The sequence below is a fragment of the Chelonia mydas genome, chromosome 6 (assembly GCF_015237465.2).
Source record: "Chelonia mydas isolate rCheMyd1 chromosome 6, rCheMyd1.pri.v2, whole genome shotgun sequence".
NCBI lineage: Eukaryota > Metazoa > Chordata > Testudines > Cheloniidae > Chelonia > Chelonia mydas.
In genome coordinates, this window is record NC_051246.2 from 46,544,045 (window position 1) to 46,560,558 (window position 16,514).

The 16,514-nt window shown below is 39.8% G+C and overlaps 1 protein-coding gene across 4 annotated transcripts in view; it reads right to left on the reverse strand.

Moving 5' to 3' along the window:
- Positions 1 to 322: 322 nt before the first annotated feature.
- The window catches only part of ANO3 (anoctamin 3), a 369,380-nt gene continuing 353,188 nt past the window's right edge, over positions 323 to 16,514 (reverse strand). For all 4 annotated transcript variants that reach the window (XM_043548422.1, XM_043548421.1, XM_027830111.3 and 1 more), the window contains 3 exons: positions 9,378 to 9,458; positions 8,082 to 8,187; positions 323 to 7,497 (listed from right to left, as the gene is read on the reverse strand). In XM_043548422.1, the coding sequence (XP_043404357.1) occupies positions 7,315 to 7,497; positions 8,082 to 8,187; positions 9,378 to 9,458 (370 nt within the window). In that variant the 3' untranslated portion in view covers positions 323 to 7,314. The remainder of the gene's footprint in view (positions 7,498 to 8,081; positions 8,188 to 9,377; positions 9,459 to 16,514) is intronic.

A 16,514-nucleotide genomic window follows, 5' to 3' on the forward strand; every position in this document is an offset into this window, starting at 1 on the left:
AGACATTCTTGGGATTATCTTTCATTGCATCCCTAATGGACTCATCAGCCCAGTGACTTGATACTGCATTGAAGTGGGTGCACCCACCAAAATTAAGATAGCATTTCCAATTCACCGATTCATATAGAATAAATTCACAACAGCGTGGTGGCTCTCATTAACATGGTGTGTATACGTTGTGGGGCTAGGCACTGACTCCTTGAGTTGGGGTGAACTACAACTTTGTAGAGGACATAGTTTACCAGCAATATATTAGTGTAAAGAGTGTCTGTGTGTTTTACTAAAACTTTCAATGTTTGGAATAAAGAAGTTCCAAGTCTGCTTTAAAGATATCGAAGTTTATTACTGAAAAATGCAATATTCAAATGTGTATGATACAATAAGTAGTTGAATTTGTACATGTAAACCTTGATAAACAGCATCTGAAGGACAAATTTATGCCAAAAGTGTCTTACAACAGTTAATCAGATCAATCACTTTCCAGGGGAAAAAAAGCCCTCTCCTTTGTAGAACATACAACTGTTTTTTCCTGTCTGAATTCTTAAAGTTTCAGGCTATTCATAGGGTCACAAAAAGTAATCTTAAACACAAAAGGAAATCAACAATTAACAGGCCACAGAGACTTTTAGCATGTAGTACTTGAAAGTCAATTCTTCTCAAACATTTTCTGGTAAGTATTGCAATCTCATTTTAAATATTACTTACAAAGTTTGGACTTGTAAATAGAAAAAATAGAGGAAGTTTTTTTTCCTAATTCTTTACTTAGAAACCAAGTTGTATTTAAATATTACATAAATTTCAAATATACACAAACGTATTTAGAAATCTCCTATGATCATATTGCAAGTCAGCCAGGACTATTATTAGAGTAAAAATGATTTAACTTTATTTAGTAACATTTTTACACACAATTCTTTTCAAACAATTGAAATTTTAGTGATACGAATTACTAACCTATATAGAAATTAGAATAAACAATTTGGCAGACTGTACAAATACAAGATTCCAAGTCATCTAAATGGAACACAAAATAAAAAGATGATCAGATTCTTTTGTTTTATTCTTTTTGGGGGTAGTGTGGGGTGGGAAGAGCAACTGCCATATTCCCAGTGATTAAAATGCATTGGGTTTAATGCTAATTTCTCAACTATTATCATCCTAATCACAAATTCCTAGCACTATCAATGCAAGCCTATGCAGAATATATTACAATACAAAGGCTATGGCAAAAAAGTTAGTGCAAGTCAATGGAGACGTTAAAGGGTACATTTTTTAATGCAGTGCACAGATATTCAGCTATAAGAATAATTAACATTTCAAGGCTAACTCACCATGCTGCATTAAAAATTTACATCTATAGGGAAGAGCAAAGTGATTTCTAGGCACTCCCTAGCTGTACTATCATAATGAAGTTGTGCTGTCATGGTGAGGCTAAACCATGCCAATACAAGGTGGCAGCATATGACATTACAGTGTAAAGATGAGGCCAAAACTATCAATAGAAACCCAGTGCTGATGGTTTCAAAATGATCTCAGTTAAGTCAAGTTATATATGTTAACATTATACGATAGAGAAGGACACAGGATCTTGAGATTTCAGTATTTTGAGAATGTATGTGGGAATGTCCTGATTTTGAAAGGTGCTGGATGGACAGTTCTGGAAAACGAAGCTGCAGATGCAGCAGCAGTGCGTGCTTCCCCACACTGCTCTGTCAAAGTGCACTCGGACCTGGAAGATGCATCCAACAGCTCAGTGTCTGTGCACATTCACTAACTTTGGCCTTGATACTGAGAATGCCAACAAGAGTGTCAGTTCTGGTGGAGTTTTTGTGATGTAGACAGTTGTTCATTGGAAACAGGACTCAGGCCATGTAAGTCACTGAGACGGTATCAGTTAATCCACCTGGATAGGATCTAATTGTGATCTAAAAATGAAAGACTTTGTCTCATCACCCATCCCCTTGGCCATCCAGTTACCTTTAAATTAAGCACAGAGTTTGGCCAGAATGAGTAATAAACCCCCAAAGAAAAGGAAATGAAGCATGAAAGCTACTACAGCAACTTAACTGCAACCACCCGATGAAGTGAGCTGTAGCTCATGAAAGCTTATGCTCAAATAAATTGGTTAGTCTCTAAGGTGCCACAAGTACTCCTTTTCTTTTTGCGGATACAGACTAACACAGCTGCTACTCTGAAACCTCTTATTTTTGATTACAACCAATATAGGGCCTGATCCAAAGCCAAGTGGAGTCAATGGGAGTCTTTACATTGACTTTAATAGGCATTGGATCAGGACCATACTGCATCTGCTCATTAGTGGATTTTTACAATGTTGGATTGTTACATTCTACCACTGTAAAATATATATATTTTTACCAATATGGATACAGTATGTGAGGAGGTAAAGAGGTTGGATTAACTGTATAAGTGAATTTCAATGGGGCGTATGTTCATAAGAGACTTAAGAGCCTTTGAAAAGTTACCCTTTAGCTGTATTCGTATAGTATATACTATACGTGGGTGTGCTGTGGCAGCTTAATAATTTCTTTGATTTTTCACTGTATAACAGTCTGTCTACATACCAAATTGCCTGTGAGTTTTAGTCTCAGCTGCAATATTATGTAAAAACACAAACATGGCTGCATGTTCAATTTCCATACATTTGTCCTGAGTGATCATCCTCAGTCTTTTGTGAAAATTACAAAACAGGAAAAATTTCCTGTTGGATAGAAGATTGCTTTTATTAGGAACGTTAAGTGAACTTACCCCTAAACTACTTTGCACTTCTCAATTATTTCCGTCTTTATATCATGCTTCCCATATGAAAGTTTATTTAGTTTTATCTTTCTATAACTTTTTTTCTTTTCATATGAAGTTATTTAAGTAAAATGAATTTTTTTTATAAACCTGTTGCCCACTAAATGTTAAAGAGAGTTGTTTACACTTGTTTGAGTGAGAATTTATGCTAAAATGCAGTTATCTATATCATTGTAATGAAGAAGGGGGATTTCAAATGAAACAAAAAAGGAAATAACTCTTGTTAACATGCCTATGTTAATGGATGTGGCCTGACCCATATCATGGCACAATCCAGCAGATGAACTAAGTCCATAAAAAAGCAAAAGCAATCACAGGTAAATGACAATGGTTTTAGTCACCCCACGAATTCGCTGAGTCAGTGCCAGCTTTTGCAATTTACAAGAGAGTAAGTCACAGTAAGAAAATCCCTCAAAGCAGACTACTTGTAGATCTTAAATTATTTTGGTTTTTTATTTAGGATGAGCTAACCCATAGGAACAAATATTACAAAATGCAAATAGCAAAATCAATGCCTACTCTAAAGCTGAGATTCCCAAGCTCTTTTTAATTTTTGTAGAATATTTCATAGGAGGGATCCTTTTATGGGTCTACCTTTTGAAACCCACACTGCTTGGGCCCTATGTATCCTTGGTGGTCCATATAACATAGTTTGAGAACCACTGCTCCTGCACGTGTACAATTCACAGTAACAGTTCATTTGATGTGCTTATTATTGTGAAAATATTCCACTTTTATTGTGTAAAAGTGAAAGAACATATTTCTAAAGAAAAACAATTATGGTCTATTATCTGCATGGAAACCTTAGGCTTGTTGTTTCTGAGATCAGCTTTAAAAGGTATTCTCAAATTTCTCTACAATACCTTTATGTAAGAGTCGCGTGACGAAAGTATTAGGGAAAAAATTACACGTTAGGGACTAGTTTTCACCTTTAAAACATCTTAAAAGGATGCCCAAATCCAGCAGTGTGTCTATTATCCTTTGGTGGGCATTTACATTCTAAGTGCCAATCAGAAGCTTATTTACATGGTACAGCCATGAGCACTAGAGGGGTGTGAATTCCAAAGCATGCCATGGTTGCACACTAATTGCCCCATGAAGACACTAATGGCATGCACTAAAAGTTCCCTAGTGTACATTAACACAGTCTGTTGTACTAAGAGTCCAAACTTAGACTTTAGAAATTCCAGTCAGGGCCCAAGTATGAATACTGAGCTGTTAATCTACATATTGATCCATTCACATTCAGTGGCAGAAAGTAAATACTAGTGAGGCTGATGCAACAGGATTCTTTGAATAATTGTTTTTCTTTTCTCAGCCACCAGATTTCTGATCTCACATGTTAGGCACAAATTTAAAATATAAGCTGATGAAAAATATGAATGCTAAATTGATGGATTTTTTTAATTTCTAGAATGAAGATTCCTTTTTGATTGTATCAAGATGCTGAGTTCAGATAGGAATAGTTAAGACATTTTGAACTAGTAACTGGGATCTGTAATACAGTATTTAAAAAGCTGTATGTGGTCTCATGTGGTCTCTCTTAAGGTGCATGCATAGAACAAATGTATTATAAACTAGATCAGGAATGATCTAAAGTATTTTTGCACAGATGCTACGTTTTGAAACTCTTCAGCTTTGGAGAATTCATAAATGCAGCTCGCATGTACAAGTCATTTATACTGGTCACTTATTTGGAAAGACAAATATCTAGAATATGAAAATATAGGTAATCAGCATTCACATAATACATAATTCCTGAGGACAGAGTGTGCCTTATATCTTTGTCAGATAGTTTGCATGTTATGCAAACACCACGCTAAATGAAATCTAGCAGAAAGGTTCTCAGCTAAAACAAATTCCTATATAGAAGCAATGCCTTTAGACATTGTTGATACACTATACAAACAAAGGAACAAAAACACGTAATATTTCTTCAGAAGTTCTTGTGCTTTGTCAGCACTTTAAATTAACTGAACAATGTCAAATTTATATATTCCTATCTAACGTACTTTTATATTTCAACACTGAAAGTCGTTATAGAAGACTTCTGTACATGTCCAAATCCAAGACCATACTTTATTACAAAAAACATTTCCTTTCTGTATTTCTTTATTTTTAATGCCCAACTGGAATTCTTCCAGCTATATATTGATATGTGAAAATATCATCAGGCAAAAAAAAAACAAAAACCATGTAGAAATATTAATCATTCTTCCTAATTTTTGGCTAAATTTATACCAGTCCTTCTGCCTTGATCCAGTCAAGGCATGTTGTTAAAACATTAAAAGACATATCATTTGTGACCCTATGCTAGTTAATGGATAAAATTAAACTAGGATGCTATAAAGCTGGAGAGTTAATACATTAAACCAGACAATACAGAGTCTTAAGCACAAAACAGAAGCACATTAAGAATTTCTTATTAAGACTCATGTGACACTGAGAATACAGTGTCAACAGAGTAGAATGGAAACCCTTCCTCTTGAATAGAAGCATGGGAAGTCTCAGTTCTACAGAGCTAGCACTGTGGAATTTTTGGCTAATAAGCTTTGATTAGATTCCCATTGGTGCCAAATTGTGGAAACCTAGGCAGTTTTCTTGTAGGGTCATAAAAAGCTGGATTTTCTCATTAATAGACAACCCAATAAACCTCAGTAAGGGTCAGATGTAGGGCCCAATGAAGATAGCAGAAGTCTTTCCATTTACTTTAATGGGCTTTGGATCAGACCCACAGAAAGGTACATTCACATAATGTTCATATGAAAAATATTTCTTCTTTCATTGGCATTGAAATAATAAAAGAAGATGCATTCTAGATTTGTGCAAGTAAACACTGGAATTATACTTGTTACCTAAATAAGGTATACTGAGAAGGAAAACTTCAACTCCTCTGTCTGCAGCCCATGAGTGATTTCACTGCAGCTTTATCCTTAAGATTGACATTAGAATTTATCTTTGCTATAGTTACTGTGCTTTGTTGCATCCTAACATGAGTCTTAAAACTGAAGTGAATTATCTCTGATTTTTTTCTTTTAATTCTTTTCATCTGATAGAAATAAGAACCATTTTAAAAAAAACTGTACAAATGAGAAGCAGGACGATTTTAGTTTCCCCCTTTTCCATAAGTGAATCCTGTACACTTGTTTTAGTTTAGTACTTCATTTCTCCCATATTATGAAATATTAAAAATGAAGACAATTTTCATGACTCTAACCAGAACAGACATTGCAGTATCCTGTATGGATGTGAAAACTGAAGTTCAATTCTCTATGAGAACATTTACTTTTTCTGCTGATTTTGAAAAAATATTATCCCAAGAAGGCATAAAAGCAGAAAAAAATCTAATCCTAACAGTAATATACATATTTTTCCCCATGCTTTGATGTACATAGCCCAAGATAAGGAATGCACATTACTGGAATAGACGGAGCGCTGTTATACAACGCTCTGCTTCTCTTTCCCTTTCCCTGAACAAGCAAGTCATGATGTTATAATTTATATTTGATATATAGCTGCATAAATGACAGTAGCTTGCATACTGCAAAGTTAACTATATAAATGCACTGCAATATAACATTTCAAGTCAAAGTTTTATGAAGTCATAGAATCACTGTCTAGGTAGATCAAACAAAATAATATTGACACAGTTATTCATCTGCATGCTACATTTAGCATGGAAATGATTCTTCATTTAGTCTGGAAGTATGTGGAGATGGCCTTTTGGTATATAAAAATGGCAAGAAATTCAAATAGTCACATTTCTTTTCAAATATAGCTGCGACATGAGCAATGCACTGATGTATTCTTTCAATGGAACTGATCTTTCTTTGAATTTAGAATTTTTTGGCTTTATCTATAAAGATAGATGGATGAGAAGTGATGTGCAAACCTTGAACTGCATAGTATATATCGAACAGCCTTGTGTCCCCTGTTTAGATCAGGACCACATCCACAATCTCACCAAGAGACTAGAACAAACCTGACGAACAGTAAGCTTCAAGGATCATTAACATCAATTTATGGCCACAAAGGCAACAATTAATCATACTTTTTTTTTTCATAGGCATTACAACTTTAATTGAGCAATCAAAAGCTTCTGAAGTAGCAGATGATATATAACTTGCTTTTTAGTCATGCCCTTAATATGAAAGTTTTACAGGCAATGTATTTATTTTCATTATGCTGTTGCTGACTTGATGAATAGGATGGAAGTCCATTGCAACTTGCTTTACTGATGTGTCCAAGTGCTCAACCCCTCATTGCATTTTCTAATGAACTGATAGCAACTCCTGGTATTGACCATAGACCAGTGACAGATATGGCTATTCATTTTCTTCATTGGAAGCATGTATTTTTCAGTATCCAGTAAAGCCTGCAAATATATTTTCCCAACAGCAGCATATATGCACACTGCTCCTCATTGTCAGATCTACCTTCATTTGAGACCTGCACTCGTCAATTTTTATGGAATGTTTTGCAGCTATATGGTATCAACTAAGGCCATTCATGGTGATACTGTTTCCCATTCTTTTTCCGCTCTCTCTGCAAGTGCTCTAGTTCAGCCTCATACATCATTTCCTGGACTAAGTACTTCTCTCTTCTCATTCTGTCACACAAGTCTTTGGGCATGTCTGGGATCAGGTAGGCAATGAAAGACTTTATTCCAAAAACAAGGTGCTGAAAATGAGAACAGAAATAATTTGTTCAAAGATGCTTAAGTGTTCTGTTTAGGGCCAAATTCTGGTGCCACGGAAGTCAATGGCAAAAGTGGGACCAGGATTTGACTCATGATGTAAATAAAAAAAATGCAATGCAAGATGTTTCTAAAGCAACCCTTCATATAAGCAATGCAGTACAGTATAACAGGAACAAACTTCCTAAAACAAACCTACATTCCAATTATCTGAGCTTAATGCACATTCAAGACTCATTCCTTCTTTTTCTATAGCTTCATGAAGATCTGACTGACATCTACATGCCAAATGAGTTTGGACAGAGGAAATGAGGCTCTAGAAACAGTCTGTAGAATTTGTGCAAACTTTCTCAACACAGTTTCCCAGCATGAGGCAGTTGACCAGCACTGGCATTTTCTAATATATCTGGCTCATCGTTATCTTTCCATAAAGCATCAGGTGTAATCACCTAGTTTATGATACTAACCAGTGCTTTGTTTTTGGGCCCATTGTAGGATATCTGATTTAGATCTTTACACAGGTGGAACAGCAAAAGTAGTATAATTTCTCTCCTAATCCATGACTAACCTCAAATACTATAATGAAAGCCAGCCGCGCAGCTAGGACATGCCAGAACTGCAAGGTGAACTCATATGGAGCTGAACTCCAGGGCGGCGCTCTGTAGTCTCGATATCTGTAACAAAGAAAAACGTCCTTTGGTAAGAACACTCCTGAAATACTGCAAATGAGCTAATCAACACATTATTACAGAGTTGATGGATGTATTATTGCTGGAAAAAAGAATCACCTAAATGATATGTGGGGTTAGAATATGACCGGAGAATGAGGAATAAAGGAATGAAAAGTATCCATTCTAAATACAAATGTTTAAGGACGTATGATAACTATAAACATGCTTCAGTAGCAATTCAATAAACAAGGGAGGAAAATGATTCACAGTGCATGCGAGTACTGAACAGAGCTGAGCTTAACATACTGGTTTCATTTCAAAAGGGGTCAGACAAGCATTTTCTTTCACTTTGATACAGCAGAACCCTCCAGATTCACTTTGAGTTTCAAGTTCAAGTGACAGGTTTCAGATGCATCCGATGAAGTGAGCTGTAGCTCACGAAAGCTTATGCTCAAATAAATTGCTTAGTCTCTAAGGTGCCACAAGTACTCCTTTTCTTTTTAAGTTCAAATGAATCTCTTCCTAACTAGGCCTAGGTTCATTTGATTTACTTCTGGAATGTCTCAGCCAGCCTCAGCTAAGTGTCAATTTCTGGACACTGGATGTGTTTCATGTGTATGAATTTTACTGCAAACACTTTGCAAAGTTTTGTTAAATTAAAGGAAAAAGTTCTCTTCAGCCTGCATTGTGGGTCTCTGCTGCATACCCTGTACTCACTCTGCCTGCACAACTCCCACTGACAGCAAAACCTGTGCTGGTTTTAAGCCAGAAGCATAATACTGCTGGGCTCTTAATATAGCACTTTTCATCTGCAATCTCAAGGTGCTTTATATAAAGAGGTACCCCCATTTTACAGACGGGGAAACTGAATCATAGACACTTGAAATGACTTGCCCAAGCTCACGCAGCAGGCCAGTGAAAGAGCCAGTAACAGAACTGAGGTCTTGTCTCCCGAGTCCCAGTTCAGTGCTCTATCCACTAGGCCACACTGCCTCCCCATAGAGGGGTGAAACCTCTATATCAAACAAGCTTATAAGGAAATGCTAATAAACAAAAATAATAAAATAAACTGTTTTCTAAGAGTAACTTAAACCCTTGAGTTATAGATCTCAATTTCCGTTAGAATGAAATATTCTCAAAAAACAAGGAGCATCTCAATATAGAGATAAACAAGTTGCGCTTTTAACACATACCTGCAGTATCCTGAGTATCCCATACCAAGCTCATTCAGATCAAATACTGATAAACTACTGTTGACATATCCCTTTAAACATCTGGAAGGAAAAGACACAATCTCAATATTTTCTGCAAACAGCAACTGTTTATCGCAGATTGTGCATGCAAAACGTGTTTCACACATCCCCCGCCATCACCAATGCATGTCAAGGACTATGGTATGCCTTCCAAATCTTTTACTGGATTATTTTTTATTATTTATTAATTATTATTATTATTATTATTGAGTGGCTAGGTTTTTAGCTGAAAGACTGCCATAAAGCCAATGGATGTTTCAGGGATAAACCCTCACACCCTCATTTTTTTAAAATGAATTTTGTGCATTCAAAAGGAGTTGGATGCTGATTTTCATTGTTTATCCAATGAACACATACAGCACAGTCAGTAGCAAAGCAAGGTTCTCCGCAATGTCCTGCCAAAATACCTGAACCTGAAAGGACCTCCTGTAAAGAGAGAGTAAATGCAGTTCAGTCTCCTTGCAGATTCTGCAGATAATGGAGCCAAATAGTGCCAACGTGATGGTGACTTTTATGATCTGGACTCTTACCCGCTCAGAACAAAACGGAGAGCACCAAACTGCTTTTCACAGATAACAAAGCGTCATCTGATGGCAACAATTTTTGGTCATTACCGACAGGAACTACATACAGACTGATGACCCTAGACGTGAAAGGTTCTATAAGTCCCTGAAAAACTTAAGGAGCCATCTACTCTTCCTCAGAAAAATCTATCCTTGCTACTTAAATCAGTTTTGGTTTAGAAGTGCTTTCTGAAGGGCAAGGAAGATTTAAGAAAAGGTGCGGAAGAGCAAGAACAATTAGCAACCTTTAATCTAAACTATTAAAAAGGTCTTTAAAAGGTACGGTAGCAAGACCCTCCTTTTTTAAGATACTGCAACATATGTACTCAAAATCATCTTGTTAGTTTTCTTTTAAACTGGAAGTCTGTCGTCATCCACATAGAAAACCACAATTTGGTCCTGTGAAAAGATGCGTGTTAAAAAAGAATGCCTTTTGCCTCCTCCTACTGTTAGTGGTGTAGGGGAGTAAATGAGAAAGAGCCATAGCATAATTTTAGTGAGCAGTCTGCTATCATGAAGCATGGCCCAGTTACCACTGAAGACTATGTTAAGACTTCCACTGAATTCACTGTGAATTGAATGGTTTTGTGACTTTATGTGACAAAAATAAGTGCATATTAAGTGGCATGCCAAAGGGAGGAGCTTTCACCACCCCTAAATGGGCCAGCATCAGCATTAGCAGCAATATCCAATGTAACAACAATTTATGAGGATTATTTATCAAATCTAGTGAGGCCAGAATCTATCCTATCTAATCCAACGCCTCCTGAACTCCACCCCCCGACCAATGATGAAAAAGGCCAAAGGGGACACTGACATGGAGGAAGGAAATTATGACCATGCAAGAGTTGGTGAAAACCCAAGAAACCAGGCAAGAGGAAACTATAAAGAACAGAACAAAGTTAAAACAAAAGTCATCTCGCAGAAACAAGAGGGTATTTATTGCATCAATGACAACATCTTTTAAAATCACAAACAAAACTATAAAGGAAGGAAACACAATAAAATCACGAAATATATTTACAAAGTTAATTTTAACATACCCCCTATTGAATGTGTAGCTTTCAAGCCAAAGCACAATAAAACAAGTTGTCAGCTGGCATTTTAGAAAATGTGAGGTACCAGCCATGAACACTAAACAAAGAAACAATTTTCTAGCTAGTCATTACTTTTAATGAGCACTTAAACGCTGAACGAATTTTAGCAAAATGAACTCTGATCAGTGAAAACGACAACTTTTTCATTTCAAATTTCACCTCTTCTATTTTTATCCTGGGTGATGGATGGGACAGAACAACCCTCCCCAAACGTTAAAACCTGAATGTTGAGGAATTAATTCCAGTAGCAAAAATATTACTGCTGTGACTGTGCTCATTGTCCTGGGCTTATTTTTGGCTGGCTATCTCAACATGATCCACACTGATGAGCAGCCGAACAAGTCAAAAATCATGTCATGCTGGTCCCTTTATTTCACAGTAAAACTGAATAGACTAATGCTTCACTACTGAACATAGATATGTAATTAACTTGTGGCACTCACAGCTACAAGAAAGTAATCACTGTTCTCATTAACCTGCAGAACTCATTACCACAAGGCCAAGATGAAGCAAATCAGACATTTATGTGAATAATAACTCGTGTCAAGGTTCCTTCCCCACTCTAAACTCTAGGGTACAGATGTGGGGACCTGCATGAAAGACCCCCTAAGCTTATTCTTACCAACGTAGGTTAAAAACTTCCCCAAGGTACAAACTTTGCCTTGTCCTTGAACAGTATGCTGCCACTACCAAGTGTTTTAAACAAAGAACAGGGAAAGAGACCACTTCGAGACGTCTTCCCCCAAAATATCCCCCACCAGCCCTAAACACCCCCTTTCCTGGGGAGGCTTGAGAATAATATCCTAACCAATTTGTTACAAAATCATCAAACACCCAAACCCCTGGATCTTGGAACAATGGAAAAATCAATCAGGTTCTTCAAAGAAGGATTTTATTAAAAAAAAAAAAAAAAAGAAAGGTAAAAATCATCTCTGTAAAATCAGGATGGAAAATGCTTTACAGGGTATTCAGATTCAAAACACAGAGGATCCCCCTCTGGCAAAATCTTAAAGTTACAGAAAACAGGAATAAACCTCCCTCAACACAGGGAAAATTCACATAAAACAAAAGATAAACTAATCCGCCTTGCCTGGCTTACCTATACTGGTTGCAATATTGGAGACTTGGATTAGGATGGGTTGGAGAAGACGGATTTCTGTCTGACCTCTCTCAGTCCCAAGAGAGATCAACCACATAAACAAAGACCACAAACAAAACCCCTCCCTGCCCCCCAAGATTTGAAATTATCTTGTCTCCTTATTAGCCCTTTGGGTCAGGTGCCAGCCAGGTTAGCTGAGCTTCTTAACCCCTTACAGGTAACAGGATGTTGCCACTGGCCAGGAAGGATTTTATAGCACTGTGTACAGAAAGGTGGCTACCCTTCCCTCTATATTTATGACACACCCCCCAAATCACAGATAGGGTGAAACACTGGCTGTGATTTCTTCCTGGAGCTCTAGGAGAAAACAGAGTTAATAAGACACATGCACCTCTAAATATACTACTTAGTGTATAAAGACTAAGCATAGTTTCCACATTTTAAGGACGATTTGGACCAGTTGATTCTGGGAAACTTTCACGGGAGAGTGCATCAGCCATTTTGTTAGAAGCCCGAGATGTGTTGTATGTTGAAATCAAAATCTTGGAGAGCTAAACTCCACCGAATAAGTTTTTTGTTATTTCCCTTGACGGTATGAAGCCACTGTAGTGCCGCATGGTCAGTTTTCAGGTGGAAACGCTGCCCCCAAAAGTAGGGGCTTAGCTTTTCCAGACCGTAGACAATGGCGTAACATTCCTTTTCACTGATTGACCAGTGGCTTTGCCTCTCAGACAGCTTCTTGCTGAGAAACACGACAGGATGGAACTCTTGATTCAGTCCTTCCTGCATTAAGACTGCTCCCACACCACGCTCGGACGCATCTGTGGTTACTAGGAACGGTTTGTCAAAGTCTGGGGCCCTTAACACAGAGTCAGACATGAGTGTCGCTTTAAGCTGGTTAAAGGCCTTCTGACACTCTTTGGTCCACTGAACTGCATTTGGCTGTTTCTTTTTGGTTAGGTCTGTCAGTGGGGTGGCGATTTGGCTGTATTGCGGTACAAATTGCCTGTAATATCCGGCCAAGCCTAAGAAGGATTGGACCCATTTCTTTGACTTTGGGACAGGCCACTTTTGGATAGCATCCACTTTGGCCTATAGTTGATAGTTCCTTTCCCCACCTGGTGTCCAAGGTAAGTCACTCTGTTTAGGCCTATTTGACACTTCTTAGCCTTAACAGTTAGTCCTGCCTCCCTTATGTGCTCGAAGACTTTTTGTAGATGTTCCAGCTGTTCTGCCCAGGAATCCAAAAATATGGCCACATTGTCAAGGTAGGCGACTGCATATTCTCCCAATCCTGCTAGGAGACCATCTACAAGTTTTTGGAAGGTGGTGGGTGCATTCCGCAGCCTGAAAGGGAGCACATTAAATTCATACAGCCCAACATGTGTGATGAAGGCTGACCTTTACTTGGCGGATTCATCGGGTGGTACCTTCCAGTACCCCTTGGTTAAGTCCAAGGTAGAGATGAACTGGGCCCATCCCAGTTTCTCCAATAGTTCATCTGTGTGGCATTGGATAGTTGTTTGGGTGAGTTACAGCATTTAGCTTACAGTAGTCCACGCAAAAACGTTATCTCCCCATCTGTTTTGGGAACTAGAACCACTGGAGATGCCCATGCACTGTGGGAGGGGTGGATTACACTCATCTGTCGCATATCCTGGCTCTCCCATTCTATAGCAGTTTTAACTTGAGGAGACCCGGTAAGGCTGGGATCTAATTGGGTGAGCATTACCTGTGTCAATGAGGTGGTATGCCCGTTCAGCCAGTCCTGGGGTGGCTGAGAACGTCGGCACGTAGCTAGTGCACAGCTCCTTGATCTGCTGTTGCTGCATACGCCCAAGGGTCATGGAGAGGTTCACCTCTTCCACACCATCAGCGCTTTTCCCTTCATAGTAGACACCTTCAAGCCACCCAGCGTCATCTCCTCCCTGGGCTGTAAACTGACAAACCTTTAATTCTCTGGAATGAAAGGGCTTTAGAGAATTAATATGGTACACTTTAGGCTTTGGGTTGGACGTGGGGAATGCTATGAGATAATTAACAGCTCCCAGGCACTCCTGGACCGTGAATGGCCCTTCCCACGATGCTTCCATTTTATGGGCCTGGAGCGCCTTTAAGACCATGACCTGGTCCCCTACTTTGAAGGAACGCTCTCTGGCATGTTTATCATACCAGGCTTTTTGCTCTTTTTGAGCATCTTTTAGGTTTTCTTTAGCAAGGGCTAGAGGCATGGAGGGTGTTTTGTAGGTTGGTTACAAAGTCCAGAATGTTAGTTCCTGGAGAAGGTGTAAACCCCTCCCATTGCTGCTTCACCAACTGTAATGGCCCCTTAACCTCGCGGCCATATACAAGTTCAAATGGTGAAGACCCTAAATTGGGATGTGGTACAGCTCTGTAGGCAAAGAGCAACTGCTGCAAGACTAGGTCCCTACCATTGGAGTGCTCATTTATGAATTTACGTATCATGGCCCCCAAAGTTCCATTAAACTTCTCCACCATGCCATTTATTTGATGGTGGTAAGGGGTGGCAACCAAGTGATTTACCCCATGAGCTTCCCAAAGGCTTTCCATAGTTCCTGCCAGGAAATTAGTTCCTACATCTGTGAGGATGTAGGAGGGCCAACCTACCCTGGCAAAAACATCTGTTAGTGCCTGGCACACACTTTTAGCCCTGGTGTTGCTTGGAGCTACTGCTTCCGGCCATCGGGGGGCAAAATCCATGAAAGTCAATATGGACCGCTTTCCTCTGGATGTCTTTTTCAGAAAAGGACCTAGAATATCTACAGCTACTTGCTGAAATGGAACCTCAATGATGGGCAGTGGATGGAGAGGGGCTTTGACCTGGTCTTGGGGTTTTCCCATTCTTTGGCATACCTCAGAAGATCGGACACAGGCAGAAACATCCTTGCCCATTCCCTCCCAGTGGAATGACTTCCCCAAACGGTCTTTGGTCCTGTTCACCCCAGCATGGCTACTAGGATGATTGTGGGCTAAGCTCAAGAGCTTTTCCCGGTACTTAGTTGGAACTATCAACTGTCTCTGAGGATGCCAGTTTTCCTGGTGTCCTCCAGAAAGAGTTTCCTTGTATAAAAGTCCTCTTTTTACAACAAACCGGGATTGATTAGAAGAGTTGAGAGGCAGTGGTTTGCTCCGTGCCTCTGTCCAAGATCTCTGGAGGCTTTCATCTGCTTCCTGTTCGGCCTGGAACTGTTCCTTTGATGCTGGAGACATCAGTTCCTCACTGGATTGTAGACCTGGGCTTGGTCCCTCTGGAAGCGATGCAGGTGATGGGGCTGTTTCTGTTGATGGTGAACCGCTCTCTGCTGGTGCACTATGGGGTATTTCAGGCTCTGGCTGAGCCTTTTGTGTAGGCTCATCTGTTGCTGCTGTTAGTGCAGGCTCGGTGGTGTCCCCTGGTGTTGGAGCTGTAGGTGGGTTTGCAAGCACTGGACTCAGTGCTGGCAATGGTTCTGGTGCTGGTTGCTTTGCCAGTTTTGGTTCGGGGACTGGCTTTGGCTGGGTCTCTGGGACTGGATCCACTACGGCCATTGCAGTTGTTGGCAGGGGATCCAGTTCCACCACCTCCATCTGGGTCTCTGGTAACACAGACAGGGCCCTGGTGGAAGGCTCAGGAACAGGGATAGGTGTGGAAGCTTGCTTAGTCTGGCTGCAGGTGACCATTCCCACCCTCTTGGCCAGCTTTAAATGGTTGGCCAAGTCTTCCCCCAGCAGCATGGGAATGGGATAATCATCACAGACTGCAAAAGTCCACATTCCTGACCAGCCCTCGTACTGGACAGGCAACTTGGCTGCAGGCAAATCGAAAGAGTTGGACTTGAAGGGTTGAATCGTCACTTGGGCCTCTCGGTTGATCAAGTTGGGGTCCACTAAGGATTGATGGATAGCTGACACCTGTGCTCCAGTGTCCCTCCATGCTATAACCTTCTTCCCGCCCAAACTCACAGTTTCCCTTCACTCTAAGGGTATCTGGGAGGCACCTGGGCCTGAGGACCTTTGGTGTGACCCCAGTGCAATGAACTGTTGGGGTTCTTGGGGCAGCTGGCCTTCACTTGCCTCAGCTCATTACATTTAAAACATTGCCCAGTTGACTGGTCACTGGGGCGAGGTGGGTTGCTGGAGAATGGTGTGGTGGGACGATAAGGTGTCTGAGGTTTTCCTTGGGATGTAGGTGGGGTCTTGGGTTGCCCCTGGTGATAGGGTTTTGTTTCGGGTTGCCCCTTCTGATATTCGATCCAACTGCTACTAGTTTTTCTCTTTTCTGCCACCTCCACCCATTTGGCTCCAATCTCCCCGCCTT